General features: G+C 41.3%; 1 protein-coding gene across 2 annotated transcripts in view; it reads right to left on the bottom strand.

Annotated features, from left to right (window-relative positions):
• The window catches only part of ZNF41 (zinc finger protein 41), a 35,315-nt gene that overhangs the window by 8,724 nt on the left and 5,978 nt on the right, over positions 1-20,613 (bottom strand). Inside the window, exon 2 of one of the 2 annotated variants that reach the window (XM_090264213.1) lies at positions 12,612-12,945. The exons of the other annotated variant lie outside the window; for it this stretch is intronic. Within the exon in view, the coding sequence (XP_090120339.1) occupies positions 12,612-12,683 (72 nt within the window). The 5' untranslated portion in view covers positions 12,684-12,945. The remainder of the gene's footprint in view (positions 1-12,611; positions 12,946-20,613) is intronic. 2 annotated transcript variants of the gene reach the window in all.

Below are 20,613 nucleotides of genomic sequence, written 5' to 3'. Positions count from 1 at the left end.
AACTGTTCAAAAAGTTAAGTTACTCAAGGAACTAGTATAAGTGACCCGTGGACATGAGCAACGGGGTAATGGGGTGGGGATGGACTGAGGGAGAAGAGGTGAACGGGATGGGGGGGCAATGGGGGGAAAAGTGGGACAACTGTAATAGAAAAAAACAATAAATAAATTTAAAAAAATTAGGTTACAAATTGCCAAATGAACAAAAATGGAATAGACATGGTTCTCCCTTGCTCCAACTTACTAAGTACAGCTAAAAGCCCTGGACATTATATATAGAACAAAGATAAGAAGACTCTGTCAGCACATGACTAGGTTGCACATCAGGTCCCCAGTTGGGGGCGTGAGTGAGAGGCAACCACACAGTGATGTTTCCCTCTCTTTCTCCTGTCCCCTCTCTCTATAAATAAAATAAATAAATAAACAAATAAATAAATATTTAAAAATAAAAAGAAACCATCAACAAAATGAAAAGACAACCCACTGAATGGGAGAACATATTAAAAAAAAAAAAAGAAGAAGAATACTCTGTCAGGTAGAGAGAAGAAGGCAAACTGGCTAGGGACCCCAGAACCTGATAAATGACACAGAAGTGATTTTCCTCGGTTTTCTTTTTGTCCTATGTATCCTGGACTTTCTTTTTGTCCCATATATCCTGGACTAGGTGCTGTGAAGGCTGGCAACCCAGAAAGTCAACTGGCACAGACAAAAACTGCCCCCAAAAGCCGGTTCTCTCTAGCCAATGGACCAGGAAATAGGGCAATGTAACAAGAGAGAAAATTTTAGGTAATAACTGCCCTGTTCCAGCCTAGCATCACAGGAAAAACTGTGGGCCCCACTGCCATTTCCATCAGCAAAGGCTGAATAGGGAGCCCAGGGTTTCATCCTTCCTGGGGGTAATGAGGCCCCTCCTCCATAATGTCAGTTTAGGCTAGGTGGGGATCTTGGATTTCCACTCTCACTCAGTAAGGAGGTGTCCTTCTGCCTCTGCATCTGGTAGAGAGCCTGACATTCCAGCCCCACCCAGCAGCAACAAGGTGCTCATTCCCCTCTGGGGTGTCAGAGGAGGCCAAGTGGGGAACCTGGACTTCTGCCTCCACCTGGCAGTAAGAGGAAGATTCTCCTTTTCTAAAAGAAGAGTCAGAGGAGGCCTGCTAAGCACAAGATTTAATAATATCCAGAGTCTCATTTTTCCTAAAATGTCCAGGACATAATTGAAAATCAGACATCATATGAAGAAGCAGGAAAACCTCAGCTTGAATGAAAAGAGGCAATAGACGCCAACATCGAGATGACACAGATGTTAGAATTATCTGACAAGATTTTTAATGTAGCCATTGGAAGGCAAAAACAGAATGTCTCAGCAAATAAATAGAAGATATAAAAAAGAACTAAATGGAAATTTTAGAACTGAAAAAATATAATAACCAAAATTTAAAAACTCAGTGGATGAGTTACATAGCTCAATAGCAAAATAAAGAGGACAAAGGGAAAAAAATCAGAGATTTTGACAATACAAAAATAAAAATGATCCAATTTGAATAACAGAGAGAAAATTGAGGAAAAATGAGCAGAGTCTCAGGGACCTGTGAGACCATAACAAATGATATGGCATTTGCATCATCAAAGTCCCAGAAGGCGAGGAGAAAAAGTATGGGGCTTAAAAAGTATTTAAAGAAATTATGGCTGAAAATTTCTCAAATTTGGCAAGTGGTATCAACCTAAGGAGTCAGGAAGCTGAGCAAACCCCAAAAGAACAAACCAAAAAAAAATCTACAACAAGACACACTATAATCAAACTTCACAGAACAAAATTCAGAAAACAACCTTAAAATCAGCAAGAGAGACTTCTGGCCAAGACGGGAGCCTAGGCAGATATGCTGCACCTGCCTCCACAACTAAGAAGGAATACAACTACCTCCAAACTAGAGACAACCAGAAGTTTCAGAAAATTGAGCTGCATGGAAGTCCAACAAAGATATAAAGAATACTATAAATACTCATCCAGACAGGTAGGAGCAGCAGAGCTGGGGTATAGAGGACGCAGTGTAGAGGGACACCTGGGGAGCACTCCTAGCACCAGGCCAGGCTGCACAGCTTATGGTCCCAGCACCAGAGAAAATAAAGCCTCATTACTTTTGACTGCAAACCAGTGGGAGTTGGGGCGGAGGAAGAAACTGCCAGTCTCTCAGCAGAGTCCACTTGTTTAAAGGGCCCCCACAGTCCTAGAACATCTGTAGACCCGCCCACTCTGGGAACGACAGCCAGAGCAACAGCTAGAGAGGTGCCAGTCCCATAAGAAATGGGAGAAGTGCCTGGAAAAGGGGCAAGTGCTGAGCAAGCAGCATTGTTCCCTCTCAGACCCCTCCCTCACATACAACTTCACAACGTGATGAAATGGGTCACGCTGTACTGACGAATACCTAAGGCTCCGCTCTTTACTACGTAACAGGAAGCAACAACTCTACCTAAGACACAGAAGCAAACAAACACAGGAACCTGTCAAGATGAGAAGACAGAGAAGTATGGTCCAGAAGGGAGAACAGATCAAGATTCCAGTGGGAGAACTAAACAATGAGAAGATAGCCAACCTAACAAATGAGGAGATAGCCAACCTAACAGATGCAGAGTTTAAAACACTGGTGATAAAGATGCTCACGGACTTGACAGATACCCATAAGTATGGCAAATGCATAAGGAAAGAAGTGAAGGCTATGCTAAATGAAATGAAGGAAAATCCACACAAAACTAATGGTGAAGGGAAGGAAACCAGGATTCATACCAATGATTTGGAACATAAGAAAGAAAAAAAATAGTCAACCACTACAGAATGAGAGAACAAGAATTGAAAAAAATGAGGAGAGGCTTAGGAACCTCTGGGACAACTTTAAACTTGCCAACATCCGAACCATAGGGGTACCAGAAGGAGAAGAGGAAGAGCAAGAAATTGAAAGCTTATGTGAGAAAATAATGAAGGAAAACTCCCTAAATTTGGTGAAGGAAATAGATGTACAAGTCCAGAAGTACAGAGAATCCCAAACAAGCTAGACCTAAAGAGGACCACACCAAGACACATCATAATTAAAATGCCAAAAGTTCAAGATAAAGAGAGAATCTTAAAAGCAGCAAGAGAAAAGCAGAGAGTTACCTACAAAGGGGTGCCTAGAAGACTGTCAGCTGATTTCTCAAGAGAAACTTTGCAGGCAATAAGGGACTGGCAAGAAGTATTCAAGGTGATGAAAAGCAAGGACCTACAACCAAGATTACTCTATCCAGCAAGCTATCATTTAGAATGGAAGGGCAGATAAATTGCTTCCCAGACAAGGTAAAGCTAAAGGATCTCATCATTACCAAGCTATTATTATATGAAATGTCAAAGGGACTTACTTAAGAAAAAGAAGATCAAAATTATGAACATTAAAATGACAACAAACTCACAACTATCAATAACTAAATCTAAAAAATAAAAAGAAAATCCAACTAAGCAAACCAGAATAGGAACAGAATCATATGTATGGGGATCATTTGGAGGATTATCAGCTGGGAGGGGCAAGGTGGGGGGGAATGGGGAAATGGTGTAGGGATTAAGAAGGAGAATTGGTTGGAACAAAATAGACAGGGGGAAGTTAAGAATAATATAGGAAAGGGTGAAGCAGAAGAACTTATGTGCACAACCCATGGACATGAACTAAGGGAGGTGGGACTGCTGGAGGGAAGGGGGTTACTGGGCAGAGGGGAGCAAAATGGAAAAAGTTGGGACTTTTGTAACAACATAATCAATAAAATATACTTTTTAAAAAATCAGCAAGAGAGAAATGACACCTTACCTACAGAGGAAAAAAACTATTAAAGTAACAGAGAATCGCTCCTGAGAAACCATGGAGGTGAGAAGGAAGTGGCACAATGTTTTTCAACTGTGAAAGAAAAGAACTGTCACCCCTGAACTCTGTGTCTAGCAAAATTACCCTTCAGAAGTAAAGAGGCAATAGCTAACAAATACATGAAAAGATGCTTGACATCATTCATTATCAGGGAAATGCAAATCAAAGCTACATTGAGATACCACCTCACATCTACTAGAATAACTACGGTTAAAAACAGATAATAACACATGTTGAGGAAGATGTAGAGAAATTGGAACCTTCACACATTGCTGGTGGGAATGTAAAATGGTGGAGCTACTTTGGAAAATAGTTTGGCAGTTCTTCAAATGATTAAACATGAATTATCATTTGACCCAACAATTCCACTCAAGATAAATGAAAACATATATCCACATAAAGACTTGTACACAAATGTTTATAGAAGCATTACTTATAATATCCAAAAGGTGGAAACAACCTAAATGTACATCAGCTGACCAATGGATAAACAAAATATGGTATATCTGTATAATGGAATATTATATGGCCATAAAAAGGAACGAAGTCCTGATAATGTGCTACAACGTGGATGAACACTGAAACATTATGTTGAGTGAAGAAGCCATACACAAAGATCATATGTTAAATGATTCAATTAATGTGAAATGTCCAGAATAGCGAAGTCTATGGAGACAGAAAGTAGATCAGTGGTTACACAGGGTTGGGGGAGGTAAGAAGGGGGGAAACAAGGTAGGGGAGTGATGGTTAAGGGTATGCATAGGGTTTCTTTTTGAGATAATGGAAATGTTCTAAAATTGATTGTGGTGATGGTTACACATATTTATAAATATGTGAAAAAATTGAATTGTATGGCATACACATTGTATCTCAATAAAGTTTTCATTAAAAGAAGAAATGGTCCTGGCTAGGTGGCTCAGTTGGTTGGAGCATCGTCCTGATCCACCAGGGTTGTGGGTTCAATCCTCCATCAGGACACATACAAGAAGCAACCAATGAATGCATGGATGGGTGGAAAACAAAATCAGTCTCTCTCTCTCCCCCCCCACCTAAAAAAATCAATAAAAATTTAAAAATTATTTAAAAAGAGAAAAAACAAAGAAATGGAAGGGAAATCAAGACATTCTCTAATGAAGGAAGACTAAGAAAATGTATTGCCAGTAAACTTATCCTAAAAGAAAGGCTAAAGGAAGTACTCTAAACAGAAAGGAGATGATGAAAGGACTCTTGGAACATCAGAAAGAAAAATGGAAGGTACAAAAATAGGGGTAAATACAACAGACTTTCCTTCTGCTCTTGAGTGTTCTATATTATGTTTGAAATTCAGAGCAAAATGTATAACATTGTTTCATGTGGCTCTCCATGTATGTAGAGGAAATATTTAATATAATTTTATTATAAACTGAGGGTAAAGGGACTTAAAGGGAGGTAGGTTTTTTATGCTTCATTCTAACTGGTAAAATGTCAACACCCCAGTAGACCTGTGTGGTGATGGAACAGTTCTGTATCTGGATTATTGTACAGGAATCTACACATGTGTAAAATGGCAGAGAACTACACACACGCTGTAGAAATGTCAGTTTCCTGTTTGTGATACTGTACAAAGGGTTACATGGGACCTCTCTGTACCATCCTTGCAACTTTCTATAAATTTATAATTATTTCAAAATAAAAAGTTTGTAAGAAACTACTAATATTATCTTCAGAAAGATTGGAAAAGTTAGTGGACACACCATAAGAGATCAGGATGCTAATGAAAGAAGCATTCACTTCTTTCCTATCTATATACCTACCTAAACACCTGCCTTCCTAGCTATCACATGGACTGGTGACTTCCTACTTTATTCAGCAGGTTATAATCTATTGCCACCATTATTTATATTGCCAGTCAAATTGTCCCAGATTTGGCCAGAGAGCTCCTTCAAGCTGACTCCTGTGTGCTTTTGACATATCCCCATCTTCTGAGCAATAAGGAACAAATTGATATTAAATGCCTTCTGACATGTGGCACTGAGAAGGCCACAGTATCATTTCTGTGATATTCCTGACAAAAATGAATAACCTAAATCTAACTATGAGGAAGCAAGAAACAAACCGAAATTGAGGGACATTCTTCAAAACTGTCAGTGTCATGAAAGTCAAGGAAAGGCTAAGAAACTGTTTCAGATTAAATACTGAAAGGGACATGACAACTAAGCACAATCCATAAACCTGTATTGGATCCTGGTTCAGGAAGAAATGCTATAAAGAACATTATAGTGACAACTGGGTAAACTGTATATTATGTATTGTATATTAGATAATTAGATTATACACATTGTGTATTAGATAGTAGTATATCAATGTTAAATGTCCTGATTTTGATAACTGTAACTGTGATTATTTAAGAGAAGGTCCTTGTTGTTAAGAGATAAACGAAGTATTTACGGGTAAAGGGGAATTATGTCTGCAAATTATTCTCAGATCATTTGGAAGACAAAGTAGTTCTAATATACCTGTGTGTATATACATACAAACATACATACATACATAAATTGAAAAGAGAATGAAAGCAAATGTGGAAAAATGTTAACAATTGGTGATTTTGGATGAAGGGCATATATAGATTTTTGTACGATTCATGTAATGTCTCTTATTTTTCAATATTATTTCAAAATAATAAAACGTTTGCCCTGACTGGTGTGGCTCAGTAGGTTGTGCGTCATTCTGTAAAGCAAAAGGTTAGATCCCTGGTTGAGGGTGTGCAAGAGGCAACCAATTGATGTTTCTCTCCCTCTCTTTCTCCATCCCTTCCCCTCTCTCTAAAAACAAAATAAATGAAATCTTTTTTAAAAAAGAATAAAAAGTTTGAAAAGAATCAAAGCTTTAAAACTCTTAGAAAATACAGGTAAATGATTATCATTTAGACCTTGGAGTAGGTGAGAATTTAAAAAAAAGACAAATGCACTAAGTATCATAGAAAAGATCTAATGATTCGACTATGAGGAAATGAGGAACCTTTATTCACTGAAAGATGCTTTGGCCTTTGGTGGCCATGGTTGCCCTCCCCTCATCAGGGAGTGCTCAAGAACACAGAGTAGGCAGGGAACTATAGTATCTGCTCTACCACTAGCAGCTCCTCAAGGAGGCAGATCTGTAAGCACTAGGCCATGCCCAGCACTTCTGCACCCACCAGCTCTCCTGAGCACAGCCAGAGGGGTCGCTGAGAGCTGGATGTCCACCTGTGCCCTTAGCAACACACTTGATCTATCCCCCACCCCTTCAACACACAAGGGCGCTCATCTAAGGAGAACCCTGGGGTCAGGCTTGAGGGAAGCTCTCATTCTATCTACCCATCTTCGTGACCCTTGTTCTCTTGGCAGTTACCCCAGGACTGACCAGCAGGTGTGTGGGCGACACAGGAGAGGAGCCTCTGGGGTCAGGGAGGAGTGGCTATTTACCAGCCAGTATGGAAGAGTAAAAATATCTAGTATCTGACATTGTTAAACATTTTAACAGCTACTGTTAAACATTTTAACAGCTACTGTTGCCTGCCTGTTGACTGACAGCTGAAGCTAGTGGACAAAAGACCACCCTCACCTGAAAGTCACTAAGGTCACATTCCTGGCGAAAGTGTACAAAGACCACAGGTATTTGACTGTTAACAAATTCAAGATGAATGTAGACAAAATATACTGCCCATGGAAGCCCCTCTTTGATTTTTCTCCACCAAAATAGACTTTTGAACATAACCTTGGTTGGGTAGGCATATATCGGGTGATGGAGGAGGACTTTGGAGCTATACATTTGGGTGCAAAGTTGCTACCACAGACCCACCGAGATTCTAGCCTCAACCTGCCACATATGATATATTGGGCTGTTTCAGCCACAGAGGACAGCATGTGTCCTTAACCACCACCCAGACCCCTATAAGGACTTCCTCATGGCAGGTGAGGATCCCCACTCCAGCTTCTCATGTGTCCAGTGAACCACACAGCAATGGCTCCCTTCAGAGTTGTCTCAATCCCAGCACATTGAGCACCCTCACCCCTGGGACCTGCTGGGCTGCTAAGGTTGTCTGCTCACTGCCCATTCTGTTTTTGGCCATGCACTCTGTCCCACCCTGCAGCCAGCCTGGGGCTCAGACTTCTGTTCTCAGGGCTGCTTTTGCTCCTGCCTGGGTACATTTTTACATTTATTCCTGGGATGTGATCCTGTCCTTCTACACCCTGTCCCCACCTAGCAGAGGCCTTCCAGGGACTTGCTAAGCTGGCTGAAAGTGAACAGTGAGTTCTTGGTTCACTGGGCTCTCACATAGGGCCAGATGTCCAGCCTCTCTGCACGCTCTTCCTTGGCTGGGGCTGCCCTGGTCTTTCCTGCCCCTTCTGGCTGTTCCCTATCCACTCACTGTTCTCTGTTCCCTATGATTGTCCCCTACCCACCTGACTGTTCCCTGTGCCCTATGACTGTTCTCCAGGCCCCTATGCTCCTCCCTCTGGCTTTCCTGCTTACCCTGCCCACTCTTGTCCCTTGACTTTTCCCTTCTTCTGCCAAGTCCCCACCTGACTATTCCTTGGTCCCTCTGTTTACTCTTACCTCTAAATGTTCCTTGTTCTCTCTGAGTGTCCCTTGGTCTCCTTCCTGATGCCCCTATTGATTGCTTCCTCTGATTGTCTCTGGGTCCTTCTTTTTTTTTACCCTCCCCTACACTCTGGGTCCTTCTTAACTGTTCTGTGTTTCTTGTTTCTTCTCTCTAACTGATCCTTGGTGCCTCTGACTGTTCTGTGTTCTCTATGACAGTTGTTCCTCTATCTGATCCTTAGTCTGTGGCATCATTCTTCTGATTGTGCCCTAGTCCATCTGGCTGTTCTCTGGTCTTGAGGAGCTTTTCTCATTTCTTCTACTAGACACAGACTGACTGCCATTTGAGTCCTCTGGCTTCTCTTTAGTCTAGATTCTTTCCTGCTTCTTGGGCAGTTCTGAAATGCATTGCTAATTCATTCTCAACTGATGCTGCTATGTCTGGTCCATGGACCGTGTTTTGTGGAATGCGGGTCAATGGGCTCCTAGGCTCTTGACTACCCAAGTATACTACTTCTGTGTGCTCTGTGCCACGACTGGATTCTGTACTTTCTTCTGCTGCATCACTTGCATTATGTCTATTGGCTGGGTCTTCTATTTCTTGAGCAGTGTGACCAACAGTCCCAGTTTGCCCAGGACTTTTCCTATTTTAGCACCTGAAGTCTCCCATCCCAGGACATCCCTGTCACCCTCTCCTGGGGAAATCTGGCTGATTCCCAGCCTCTCCCTGGATTCTGCAACTGTCCTTAGCTTCAGTGCCTGCTGCCTGGGGTCGCCTTTGGTTGCTAATTAGCTTCAAGAACTAATACTATGCCTTCTGGGTGTTCTCTGGTCCCTCTATCAGTTGTCTAGTCAGTTGGAATGTTATCAAACACAAGGCACAGTTTTAATCGTCATGTCTTCTGTTCCCCTGTCTTCTAGTTAGTCTGGAACCTCTAGTGGACACCCAGCACACCTTTGCTGTTCCCTCTGGCTGATCTCAGACCTCAGCAGCTGTTCCTTGTTCTATGTGGCCCCTAGTGCCCTCAGCTGCTCCTCAGCCTTGGAGGTCCTTCTCTGTCCCTCCCACTGTCCCATGAGTCTGTCCCTCCCCTTCTCCTCCACCTGTTGTACAGCCTCAGCAGCAGGTCCCTGCTTCCTTTGGTTGCTACTCACTCCCAGATTCAGCTTTCCATTTCTTGTTCCCCGGTGCTTCTGCATGTCCAGTGCCCCCAGATTTTCCTATAAACCCTGGTACCACACAAAGTTGCTTGTCCTGAAGGCTGTTACCCAGCACACTGAACCTTTTTGCTTTTTTCTATTTAACTGAGTCTTCTGGTTCCTTATCCTTCTGGGTGGTCCCTGCTCCCTCTGGTTGCTATTTAGTTCCTTTACCTGCTGGTCCTTCCTCCTATTTTGAGATCCCTGACTGTTCTTGGACCCTCTTGCTCTTCCTTGCTTCCCACTATCACCACTTCTCCAGCCCTGACAACTGTTTCTTGTTTTCTCTGCTGCTCCCCAACCTCTGATTTGTGTTTCCCATTTCCTCTATCTCCTCCATTGCACTCCCATCTGTTTCCAGGAACCCTTGACTATTTTTCTTTTTCTTTTTCTTTTTTTTTTAATTTTATTTTTTGGTTTTTCAATTACAGTTGTCCCATTTTTCCCCCATTGCTCCCCCCTCCCAGCCCATCCCTTTTCCCACAATCATATCCCTCCCCGTTGTCCATGTCCATGAGTCATTCATATACGTTCCTTGACTAGACCCTTCCCTTACTTATCCCCCTTCTCTCCCTCCCCCCTCCTCCCTACTGACTACTATTCTAGTCTTTGCCTATTTAGTTCGTTTGTTTGTGTTGCTCTTTAGTTTCCTGTATTGGGTGATATCATATGGTATTTTGCTTTCTTTGCCTGGCTTATTTCACTAAGCATAATTCTCTCTAGTTCCATCCATGTTGTCGCAAATGGCAGGAGTTCCTTCTTTCTTTCTGCTACATAGTATTCCATTGTGTAGATGTACCACAGTTTTTTGATCCACTCATCTACAGATGGGCACTTAGGCTGTTTCCAGCACTTAGCTATTGTAAACAGTGCTGCAATGAACATAAGGGTGCATAAGTTTTTTTGAATTAGGGTTTTAGGATTTTTCGGGTATAATCCAAGCAGTGGAATCACTGGTTCAAATGGCAGTTCCATTTTTAGTTTTTTGAGGTAATTCCATACTGTTTTCCATAGTGGCTGCACCAGTCTGCATTCCCACCAACAGTGCAGTCCCTTGACTATTTTTCATCTCCAGTATGTGCACCCTGGTCCTTCCAGCTGTTTCCTGTGTCCATTCTTCATCCCTTTCCTTTACTGACCCTTCTTGCATGTTTTCTGGCTTCAGCCACTATTTCCTGATCCAACCGGTTGTTCCCCATTCCTGGGGACATTTTTATTGGTTCCTTGGTATATGTGCTCATTCTCTGCTCCCTGATATTTAATGAAAAAACCAAGACCCAGCCACATAATAAGCAAGTAAATAGTATTCACCAAGGTATTGATCATTTTTTATCTCTTCCTGCAGAGGCAGAGATCTGTGGTTGGGAAGGGAGATATGAATGGAGAAATGTGCCTTGCAGTGCCCAGAATCATTCATCTAGAATTTCCCACACATTGGCTGGGCAAGAAGCCAAGTGCAGAAGAACTGGGGAGGACCACATTGTTGTGGCCTCAATCTTTGGCTCATAACTGATGATGGAGCAGAGCCTAGCCATAGGCGATTTTCCACTGAGTAGAAGTGATTTGTTTATCATTCAATGCCCCTATACCGTTGAGTCAAAATATAATTTCAGTGATTTGGGCAAAAAGGTTTAAGTGTTGGAATTCCACCACAGCAGTTTTAATCACAACAGAAAACCTGAAACACTTTAAATGCACATATAATAGATTGGTTAAATTAATTATAGTTTATCCAAAAGACATAATGCTATGCATCATGTGTATATGAAGAAAAATATTTATTGCCTAGAAAATTATGTTAAACTGCCAAGTTAAAAAGGAAGCAACCAAATACTATGATTCTATTTTCAAACTTGAGCTATATAATATATATGTATATGACATGTATGCACACTCACAACACCACACTATACCCTATACATGCACTCATGCACATACAAAAGGGAAAAAAAAACTGAAAGAAAATATAGCTAAATGTTAACATTGGTTAATTTTGGGTAATGTTGGAATTATGAGTAATGTTTTATTCTATTTGCTTACTTGCATTTTCTAACATTTCATTGTGAAATAGTAAAATTATGAAATAATAAAATAAAAATAATTGTTAAATGTTTAATATTATCCTAATAACCACATGACCTGGAGCCCCTGTGAAATGAGCCTGTCCCATAGGTGACAGCATCCATATGACAGTCTGAAGGAGGGAGCTGTCCAGTAGGATCTGGCTCTTTCATAGTCTTTCTCTGTTTACAGACTCTTCAGGGGAACTTTTAGTGGATACTTGGTCTGGGCTGCAGTGTGGCGAGAATGGAGGACACCTTCAGGATACTGGTCCTAGCCTAGTACTGTCACTTGCAATTTGAGCCACAAGGGCAAGTCACGTCCCTTCTCAGGCCATTGTGTTCACCTTTGAAAGGAGGAAAAGCTAGAAGTACCCAAAAGACTGTATGTGGTTGCCCCACTATCCTGCCATCTTCTAAGTTCCAAAGAAATGGGATTTTTCTGCCTTAGATCAGGATAGAGGAGAAATCAACAAATTCTCAGAGACCAGGAGGAAAGAAGGCACTGGTGGGGATCCAATAAACATCTGCAGTGAAGAGTGAAGGGTTTGTGCTGGGGGCCAGGATGTAATGTATCCCTGGCTTAGGGCCTGTGGCCACTCCCACCCAGACACACCTGCAACCTGCAAAGAAGCTGCCCCTCTTCTCCAAGTGTGGAGCTGACCCTCCTGTCCCACCTTCCCTCCATTAGCCACATCACAATTTCCTCTGAAACACACAGGGCTCTGGATGTGGGACACGAGCCATGTGATACTCACTCTCAGTGGGAAGATAGTGATCTGTCTTAGGGACAGTGAGTCCAGAATCTGCTATCCTGGTGACCCACTTGCTCCTGCTCTGAGGCCCCAGTGATAGGTGGAGACTACCTCCTTACTGAATAAATTCCTGTCCCTGGAGACCTCTCCCTTCTCACCTCACACAACCTGCTATGTCCCTCTTCAGCCAGGGCCATGGTCCACTGTGGAGAGTTCTGGTTGGCAGGCATGTTCCTGCTGAGCTTCAGCCCTGGGCTCTCTTGCTCACAACTCAGCTCTTCCCAGGAGCTTGAAGCCAGGTAGGCATCTGTGGACTCAACCAGAGCTTTTGGGGCCAGAAGGAAGATCCTGCAGCCTTCACTGTAAGGATGAGTCCTAGGGATCCACAGAGACTCCAAGAAACCTGGACAGTGTCCACATGGTCAGTCACTCCACATTCATACCAGAAATGCTTCCTGGAGGGCACCAAAAGATGGTTCAGTGTGCTGGATACTGTGGAAGAGAAAAGTCCAGTAAAACCAACAAGTATTAGCATAGAATATAGGGATAACTCATGAGATCTGTTGTAAAATTAATGAGAATATGAATTCTAGCTTTGGGGAAGTCACTTTTGCCTGAGTTTCTTAATATTAAAACAGGATTAAAATACCTGTCTCATATGATTTTTAGGGTTAAATGAAGTGATGCTTCTAAAGTACTCACTCCTACTTGGCACCTGGAACACAGTTCATTAATATTAAATATTGCTATTATAACATTCCAGGCATATATTATTAGGTACCTCATTTAATTTTCACAGTCATTCTGTGAACTAGTATTATTATTATTATTATTATTATTATTATTATTCCCATTTACCATTAGATAGAGCCATTTAGAAATATTAAGAAATTTGCCCCAAGAACACTCAGGTTAGAGGGAAGGACAAAGATTCAAACCCAGGTAGGTCTGGCTCCAGAGTGCATTTTCCTAACTACTGTGCTGTAATGGTATTTTATATAATCAGAGTCACTACAATCGTTACTTCTGTTTTCTGCTGTCTTCAAAATGCTTTGGCTGAGGGATGACCATGTCACATGTACATAAACCAACCTTCTGTGTAATTTAGTGTACATTCTAAGCAACTTATAGAGCCCACCTTGTTATGCCAAAGATGAAAGCATAAACTTATTGCCTGCCCCCCACCCCCCAATTCCCATTTGGGCCCTGAAAACCAACATATCTGCACAGGTTCCTAAATCATTAACTGACACTGTCTGACAAAACTGTGTCCCAAAGGTGCCATCAGCTGTTTTCTGTAGGCTCCGCAAATAAGCACTAACACAGGCAACACACCCTCAATAGAAAATCAACCATGGATCTGCTTAAGGCCCCTTGGGGGACCAAACCTGACCACCTATAAGACCCTATACTTCACAGCCCATATGTAGAATCAGTGACTCCCATAAAATCCTCAGTAATAGACCTTCCAGCCCAGCAAATATCAACTATCAAATATCAACTATCAAATATCAACTATCAAATATCAAATATCTTGCAATTACTGATGTCCACAGGTCCCAATCAATGACTCCTATAAGTCTCCGCAAACTGACTCCCAAAGACTGGTAATTGCAGGTGAATCAATTATTCACCACCTCAGTGTCCTAATCAATAACCCCCATGGGCCAATCAACGACTTCAGATACTTAGATTTCCAACTCATATTAAACTTCAAGAATTTCCACAAAGGTCCCAATCACTTATCCATAGATGTCTCAATTATTTTTCTTCAGGGTTTCACCAAGACGGTCACTACCCCAACATGAATGACACTGGATTATCTAATCCTATTGACCCTAACTCATTGATCCTTCCTCACAGAAATACCTCATCCCTTGACTCCCAGAGCAACCCAATCAACCCCAAATTACACTTGGCATTAAGTTTAAAGGATTAAAAGAAAATTTAAACACTTTATATAGAAAGGCACAGCCTCTAGAATAGCTAAACCAGTCTGGAAAAAGAAGAATAAAGTGAGAGAATCACTCTAATCAATATTAAAGCTGACTGCATAGGTACGGTAATCAAGACTGTGGTTTTGGTGGAAGGGTAGACACACAGATCAATGCAACAGAGTAAAGGATCCAGAAATAGCCCTGCATAAGTATGGCCTACTGGTTTTTGACAAAGGTGCAAAACAATTCAATGGTGCCAGAACAATTGCACTTTCATAAGCAAAAAGAAGTCCAACCTAGGGGGTAGGGATGAAAAAGTGAAGGGAAATAAGAGGTGGGAACTTCCAGTTATAAAATAAATAAGTCATGGAGATGCAATATAATGGGAAAATAGTCAATAATATTGTAATAATTTTGTATGGTGACAGATGAGTACTAGATTTATTGTGGTGGTCACACTGAAAGGTATATAAATGATGAATCACTATGTTGTACTAAAACTAATATAACATTGTATGTCCACTATATTTAATAAAACATAAGTTTAAAAAAAAAAGAATCTCAACCTAAATCTGACTCTTTTACACAAAAATGAACTCAAAATGGATCATAGACTTAAATGTAAAATGTAAAACTATATATTTTTAGAGAAAAAACATAAAAGAAAATCTTCAGGATCTAAGGCTGGGCAGGGTGCAGTATAATAAGACATATGAGTTTGGTCTTTGTCTCTGGTTCCTTACACAGATCTCCTATAATCCCTGGAATTTCCTGAGCGTAAGAGCTTTTTTGTTAGTTTGTTATTCCTAACAAGCCCCTTTCAACCACGTTTGAGTTTATGCTGATAAAATGACTCTTAATGAGCTCCTGGATAACTTCAGGGATGGGGGCTGGTTGCCAAAGAACGAATCACGTAATTAGAGGATTGCAACTTTCAGCTTCCTCTCTGGGCGCCCTGTGCCCCTACCTTCCTCCCTGGGAGGGGAGAAGGACTGGAGATTGAGTTTAATCACCAATGGCCAAGGATTTAATCAATCATGCCTACATAATGGAATATATATATATATATATATATATATATATATATATATATATTTTAAACTTCTCTATAAAAAACCCTAAACAATAAGATTTAGAATGCTTCCAGGATGAACACATAGACTTGTTGACAGGAAGTCATGCCCAGACAGTGCACTCCCCTCATACCTTGCCCTATGCTTCTGTTTCATTTGGCGGTTCCTAAATTGTATCCTTTATAATAAACTGGTAAACATAAATGTTTTCCTGAGCTCTGTGACCTATTCTAGCAAGCTGTTGGACCCAAGGAAGAGATCATGGGAACCACTGATTTATAGCCAGTAAATCAAAAGTATGGGTGGCCCAGAGCTTGTGACTGGTATCTGAAGTGGGAGCAGTCTTGTGAGACGGAGCCCTTTAACTTGTTGGATCTGATGTTAAGGTCAGAATTAAATTGAATTGCTGGACTTTCAGTTGGTATTAGAGAATTGGAGATCACATACTTTTTGGACAGGACTTCAAAAGCATAATCCATAATCCATAATAGGAAACGTTGATAAATTGGACCTTGCCAAAAATTAAAGACTTTTGCTCTGAAAAAGACCAGAGGATAGGAAGGATGAAGAAGATGAAAAGACAAGGTACTGATTGGGAAGAATATTTTCAAAGAATGTATCTGACAGAAGATGGGTATCTAGAATATGTAAAGAACTCTCAAAACTCAATAATAAAAATAAATCAGGCAATTCAATTAGAGAAAAGGCAAAACACACACATGAATAGGCATCTCACCAAAGACAGCACACAGATGACAAAGAAGCTTATGAAAAGGTATTCAATATTATTAGTTATCAGAGAAATGCAAATAAAAACCAAAATGAGCTATCACTACACATCTATCAGAATGGCTAAAAAAAAAAAAAAAAATAGTGACAACACAAAATGCTGATAAAAATGCAGAAAAACTGGATCTCTCCTACATTGCTGCTGGGAAATAGTACAGAACCACTTGGAAATAGTTTGGTAGTTTCTTAGTAAACTAAGCATGCAATAATCATACAATCCAGAAATTGCACTCAAGCATTTATCCCAGAGACATAAAAGTTTATGTTCATACAGAAATCTGTACAAGAATGTTCATAGTAGTTTTAATGGTAATAGCCAAAAACTGGAATTAGTCCAGATGTCCTTCAAAAGTGACTGATTAAACAGACTGTGGTACATCCACACCATGGAATATTACTTGGCAATGAAAACAAATGAATTATTGATACTCTCAGCAACTTAGATGGTTTGCAAGAACATTATGATGAGTGATAAAAATCAACCTCAAAAGATAATACACTGTATGAATCCATTTACATAACATTTCTGGACTTACAGCCAAGATGGAGGCCTACACTGACATGCTTCATCTCCCTCCACAACTAAGAAGGAATACTTCTACTGCAAAACCAGAAATAACCAGAAGTCCCAGAAAATCGAGCTGCATGGAAGTCTGACAAACAAAGATATAAGAAGAAATACTCATCCAGACAGGTAAGAGGGACAGAGCTGAGGTGGAGAGGATGTGGTGTGGTGGTGGCAGCAGTGGTGGTGCGGCAGGCTGCCAAAAGCACAGTCACAGATTTTAAAGTCAGGAGGGACACCCGGGGAGCACTCCCAGCACTAGACAGACCAAGAAGCTCAGAAGCGCAGTGCCAGGGAAAATAAAGCCTCATTACTTCTGACTGTGCAAGCCAGTGGGGGTTTGGGTGGAGGAAGAAACTGCCAGTCTCTGAGCAGAGTCCACTTGTTTAAAGAGCCCCTACAGTCTTACAATGTCCACAGACCCACCCACTCTGGGAACGTCAGCCAAGGCAACAACTAGAGAGGCACCAGTCCCATACAAAGTGGGAGAAGTGCCTGGAAAAGGGGCGAGTGCTGATCAAACGACATTGTTCCCTCTCAAACCCTTCCCTAACATACAGTGCCACAACATGGTGAAAGAGGTCACTCTCTACTGATGAGAAAACCTAAGGCTCCGCCCCTTACAACGTAACAGGAGCAACAGCTCTACCTAAGACACAGAGGCAAACAAACACAGGAACCTATCAAGATGAGGAGACAGAGAAGTATAGCCCAAAAGGGGGAAAGGATCAAGGTTCCAGTGGGAGAACAAAGTGATGAGGAGATAGTCAATCTAACAAACAGGGAGGGAGATAGCCAACCTAACAGATGCAGAGTTCAAAACACTGGTGATAAAGATGCTCACAGGCTTGACAGATATGCTTAAGTACAGCAAACGTATAAGGGAAGACGTGAAGGGTATGCTAAATAAAATGAAGGAATATCTACACAGAACCAATGGTGAAGGGAAGGAAACTAGGGTTCAAATCAATGATTTGGAACATAAGGAGGAAAATAACAGTCAACCAGTACAGAATGAGGAAACAAGACTTGAAAAAATTGAGGAGAGGCTTGGGAACCTCTGGGCCGACTTTAAATGTGCCAACATCCTAACCATAGGGGTGCCAGAAGGAGAAGAGGAAGAGCAAAATATTGAAAGCTTGTGTGAAAAAATAATAAAGGAAAACTTCTAATATTTGGTAAAGAAAATAGACATACAAGTCCAGGAAGTACAGAGAGTCTCAAACAAGCTAGACACAAAAAGGACCACACCGAGACACATCATAATTAAAATGCCAAAGGTTAAAGATAAAAAGGGAATCTTGAAAGTGGCAAGAGAAAAGCAGAGAGTTACCTACAAAGCGGTGCCTATAAGACTGTCAGCTCATTTCTCAAAAGGAACTTTGCAGGAAAGAAGGGACTGGCAAGAAGTATTCAATGTGATGAAAAGCAAGGACCTACAAACAAGATTACTCTAGCCAGCAAAGCTATTATTTAGAACGAAATGTCAGATGAAGTGCTTCCCAGACAAGGTAAAGCTAAAGGAGTTCATTATCACCAAGCCATTATTATATGAAATGTCAAAGAGACTTACTTAAGAAAAAAAAGATAAAAACTATGAACATTAAAATGATAACAAATGCACAACTATCAACAACTGAATCTAAAATTGAAAACAAAATCCAACTAAGCAAACCAGAATAGGAACAGAATCATAGGTATGGGGATCATTCAGAGGGCTATCAGCTGGGAGGGGGAAGGGGGAGAAATGGAGAAATGGTAGAGGGATTAAGAAGCATAATTGGTAAATACAAAATAGACAGGGGGAAGTTAAGAATAATATAGGAAAGGGTGAAGCAGAAGAACTTATATGCACGACCCATGGACATGAACTAAGGGGGGTGGAATTGCTGGAGAGAAGGGGGTACTGGGTAGGGGGAGCAAATGGGGGAAAAAGTTGAAACTACTATAGCAACATAATAAAATATACTTTTAAAAAATCCAAGTTGGCATTTTTGCAGAAGGCAACAAGCTGATCCTAAAAATCATATGGAAATGCAAGGGACTCTGAATAGCCAAAAGGTTGAATAAAAACATAGTTGGAGGACACACATTTTCCTATTTTAAAACTTAATAGAGAGCTACACAAATCAACACAGTGTGGTACTGGCATAAGGGTAGACATATAGATGAATGAAAAGAATCGAGAGCTCAGTAATAAACTCTTACATTTACAGTCAATTGATTTTAGAAAATAATTTCAATACAATTTAATTGAGGAAAGAAAAGTTTATAACATTAAAAGTACAAGCAAAGTATGAAGTCATAAACAAGTGGTGCTTGTCTGGACAGGTAAGAAGGGCAAAACCGCGGCTGAAAGATCGAGCTGTGCTGGAGGCGGCAGCTGCAGCAGTGAACAGTGGGACCCGGTAAGCAGACACCTGTATTTGGGGGGAGGAGAGAAGCGCCTGGGAGCTGGCCTTGGCTGCAGACCAGACCCATCGGCTCGGGATTCCAACTCCGGGGAAGGCAGACCACATTGTCTTGGACTGTGAGGCCCGGAGGGCAGACGGAGGAGGAGGCTCCCGGTTCCTCAGCAGAGAGTAACAGCAGGAATTCATCTTGGACCCCTGTCCCCACACAAAGCGCCACAGTGTGGTGAGAAAGGTCACCAAGTTGTGACGAGCACACGGGGCTCCACCCAATACAGCGTAGGAGGTGTGACAGCGCCCCGCCCAAGAAGGAAAGATAAACAAAATGGTCAGAATGGCAGAATTAATAATTGAAATTCCAATCACACAGCTCACCAAAAACCAAATAAAGGCCTTGACCGATGAACAAATAGCAAATCTTTCTGAGGCTCAGTTCAGAGCTATAGTCATAAGGCAGCTTACAGACCTAACATCAGGGCTGAATCAAGACAAGAAAAGAATGAAAGCTAGTCCTGCTGAAATGAACAAAAATACATACAAGACAAGTGGTGAGGAAGGGAAAGCCATGGATCAAATCAACAAATTGGAACATAGGGAGGGAACAAACAGCCAACCAGTGCAGAAAGAGAAAACAAAAAGTGAGGAATATGAAGAGAGGCTCAGAAACCTCTGGGACAGCTATAAGCGGGCCAACATCCGAATCATAGGGTTGCCAGAAGGTGAAGAAGAAGAACTAGAAATTGAAAAATTATGTGAAAAAATAATGAAGCAGAACTTCCATAACTTGGGGAAGGAAATGAACTTACAGGTCCAGGAACCACAGAGAGTTCCAGATAGGCTAGACCCAGGGAGAACCACACCAAGACACATTATAGTCAAAATGTCAAAAATTAAAGATAAAGAGAGAATCTTAAAAGCAGCAAGAGAGAAGAGAAGAATTACGTACAAAGGAATCCCAATTAGACTATCAGCGGATTTCTCAAAGGAGACCCTGCAGGCAAGAAGGAACTGGCAAGAAATATTCAAAGTAATGAAAATCAAAAGCCTACAACCACAATTACTCTATCCAGCGAAGCTGTCATTCAGGATAGAAGGGCAGAGAAAGTGTTTCCAGTACAAAGTAAAACTGAAGGAGTTTGTTAGATTCAAACCACTGTTATATGATGTGTTAAAGGGACTTGTTTAGAAGAAGGAGGATCAAAACTATGAACATTAAAATGAAAACTGTATCACAACAAACAAGAGCAGAAGCTAGGGAATCGAAACAAAGGCAAACTAAGTAGGCAACGAGAGGGGAAAAAGAATTATAGGTATGGGGAACATTATGGGGGGAGGTCAGTGGGAAGGGGGGAGGAGGAAATGGAAGGGAGATGATACAGGAATTA

The sequence above is a fragment of the Furipterus horrens genome, unplaced genomic scaffold (assembly GCF_987537825.1).
Source record: "Furipterus horrens unplaced genomic scaffold, mFurHor1.1.pri manual_scaffold_17, whole genome shotgun sequence".
NCBI classification, from domain to species: Eukaryota; Metazoa; Chordata; class Mammalia; order Chiroptera; family Furipteridae; genus Furipterus; species Furipterus horrens.
This window is presented reverse-complemented; position numbering and strand designations above follow the sequence as displayed.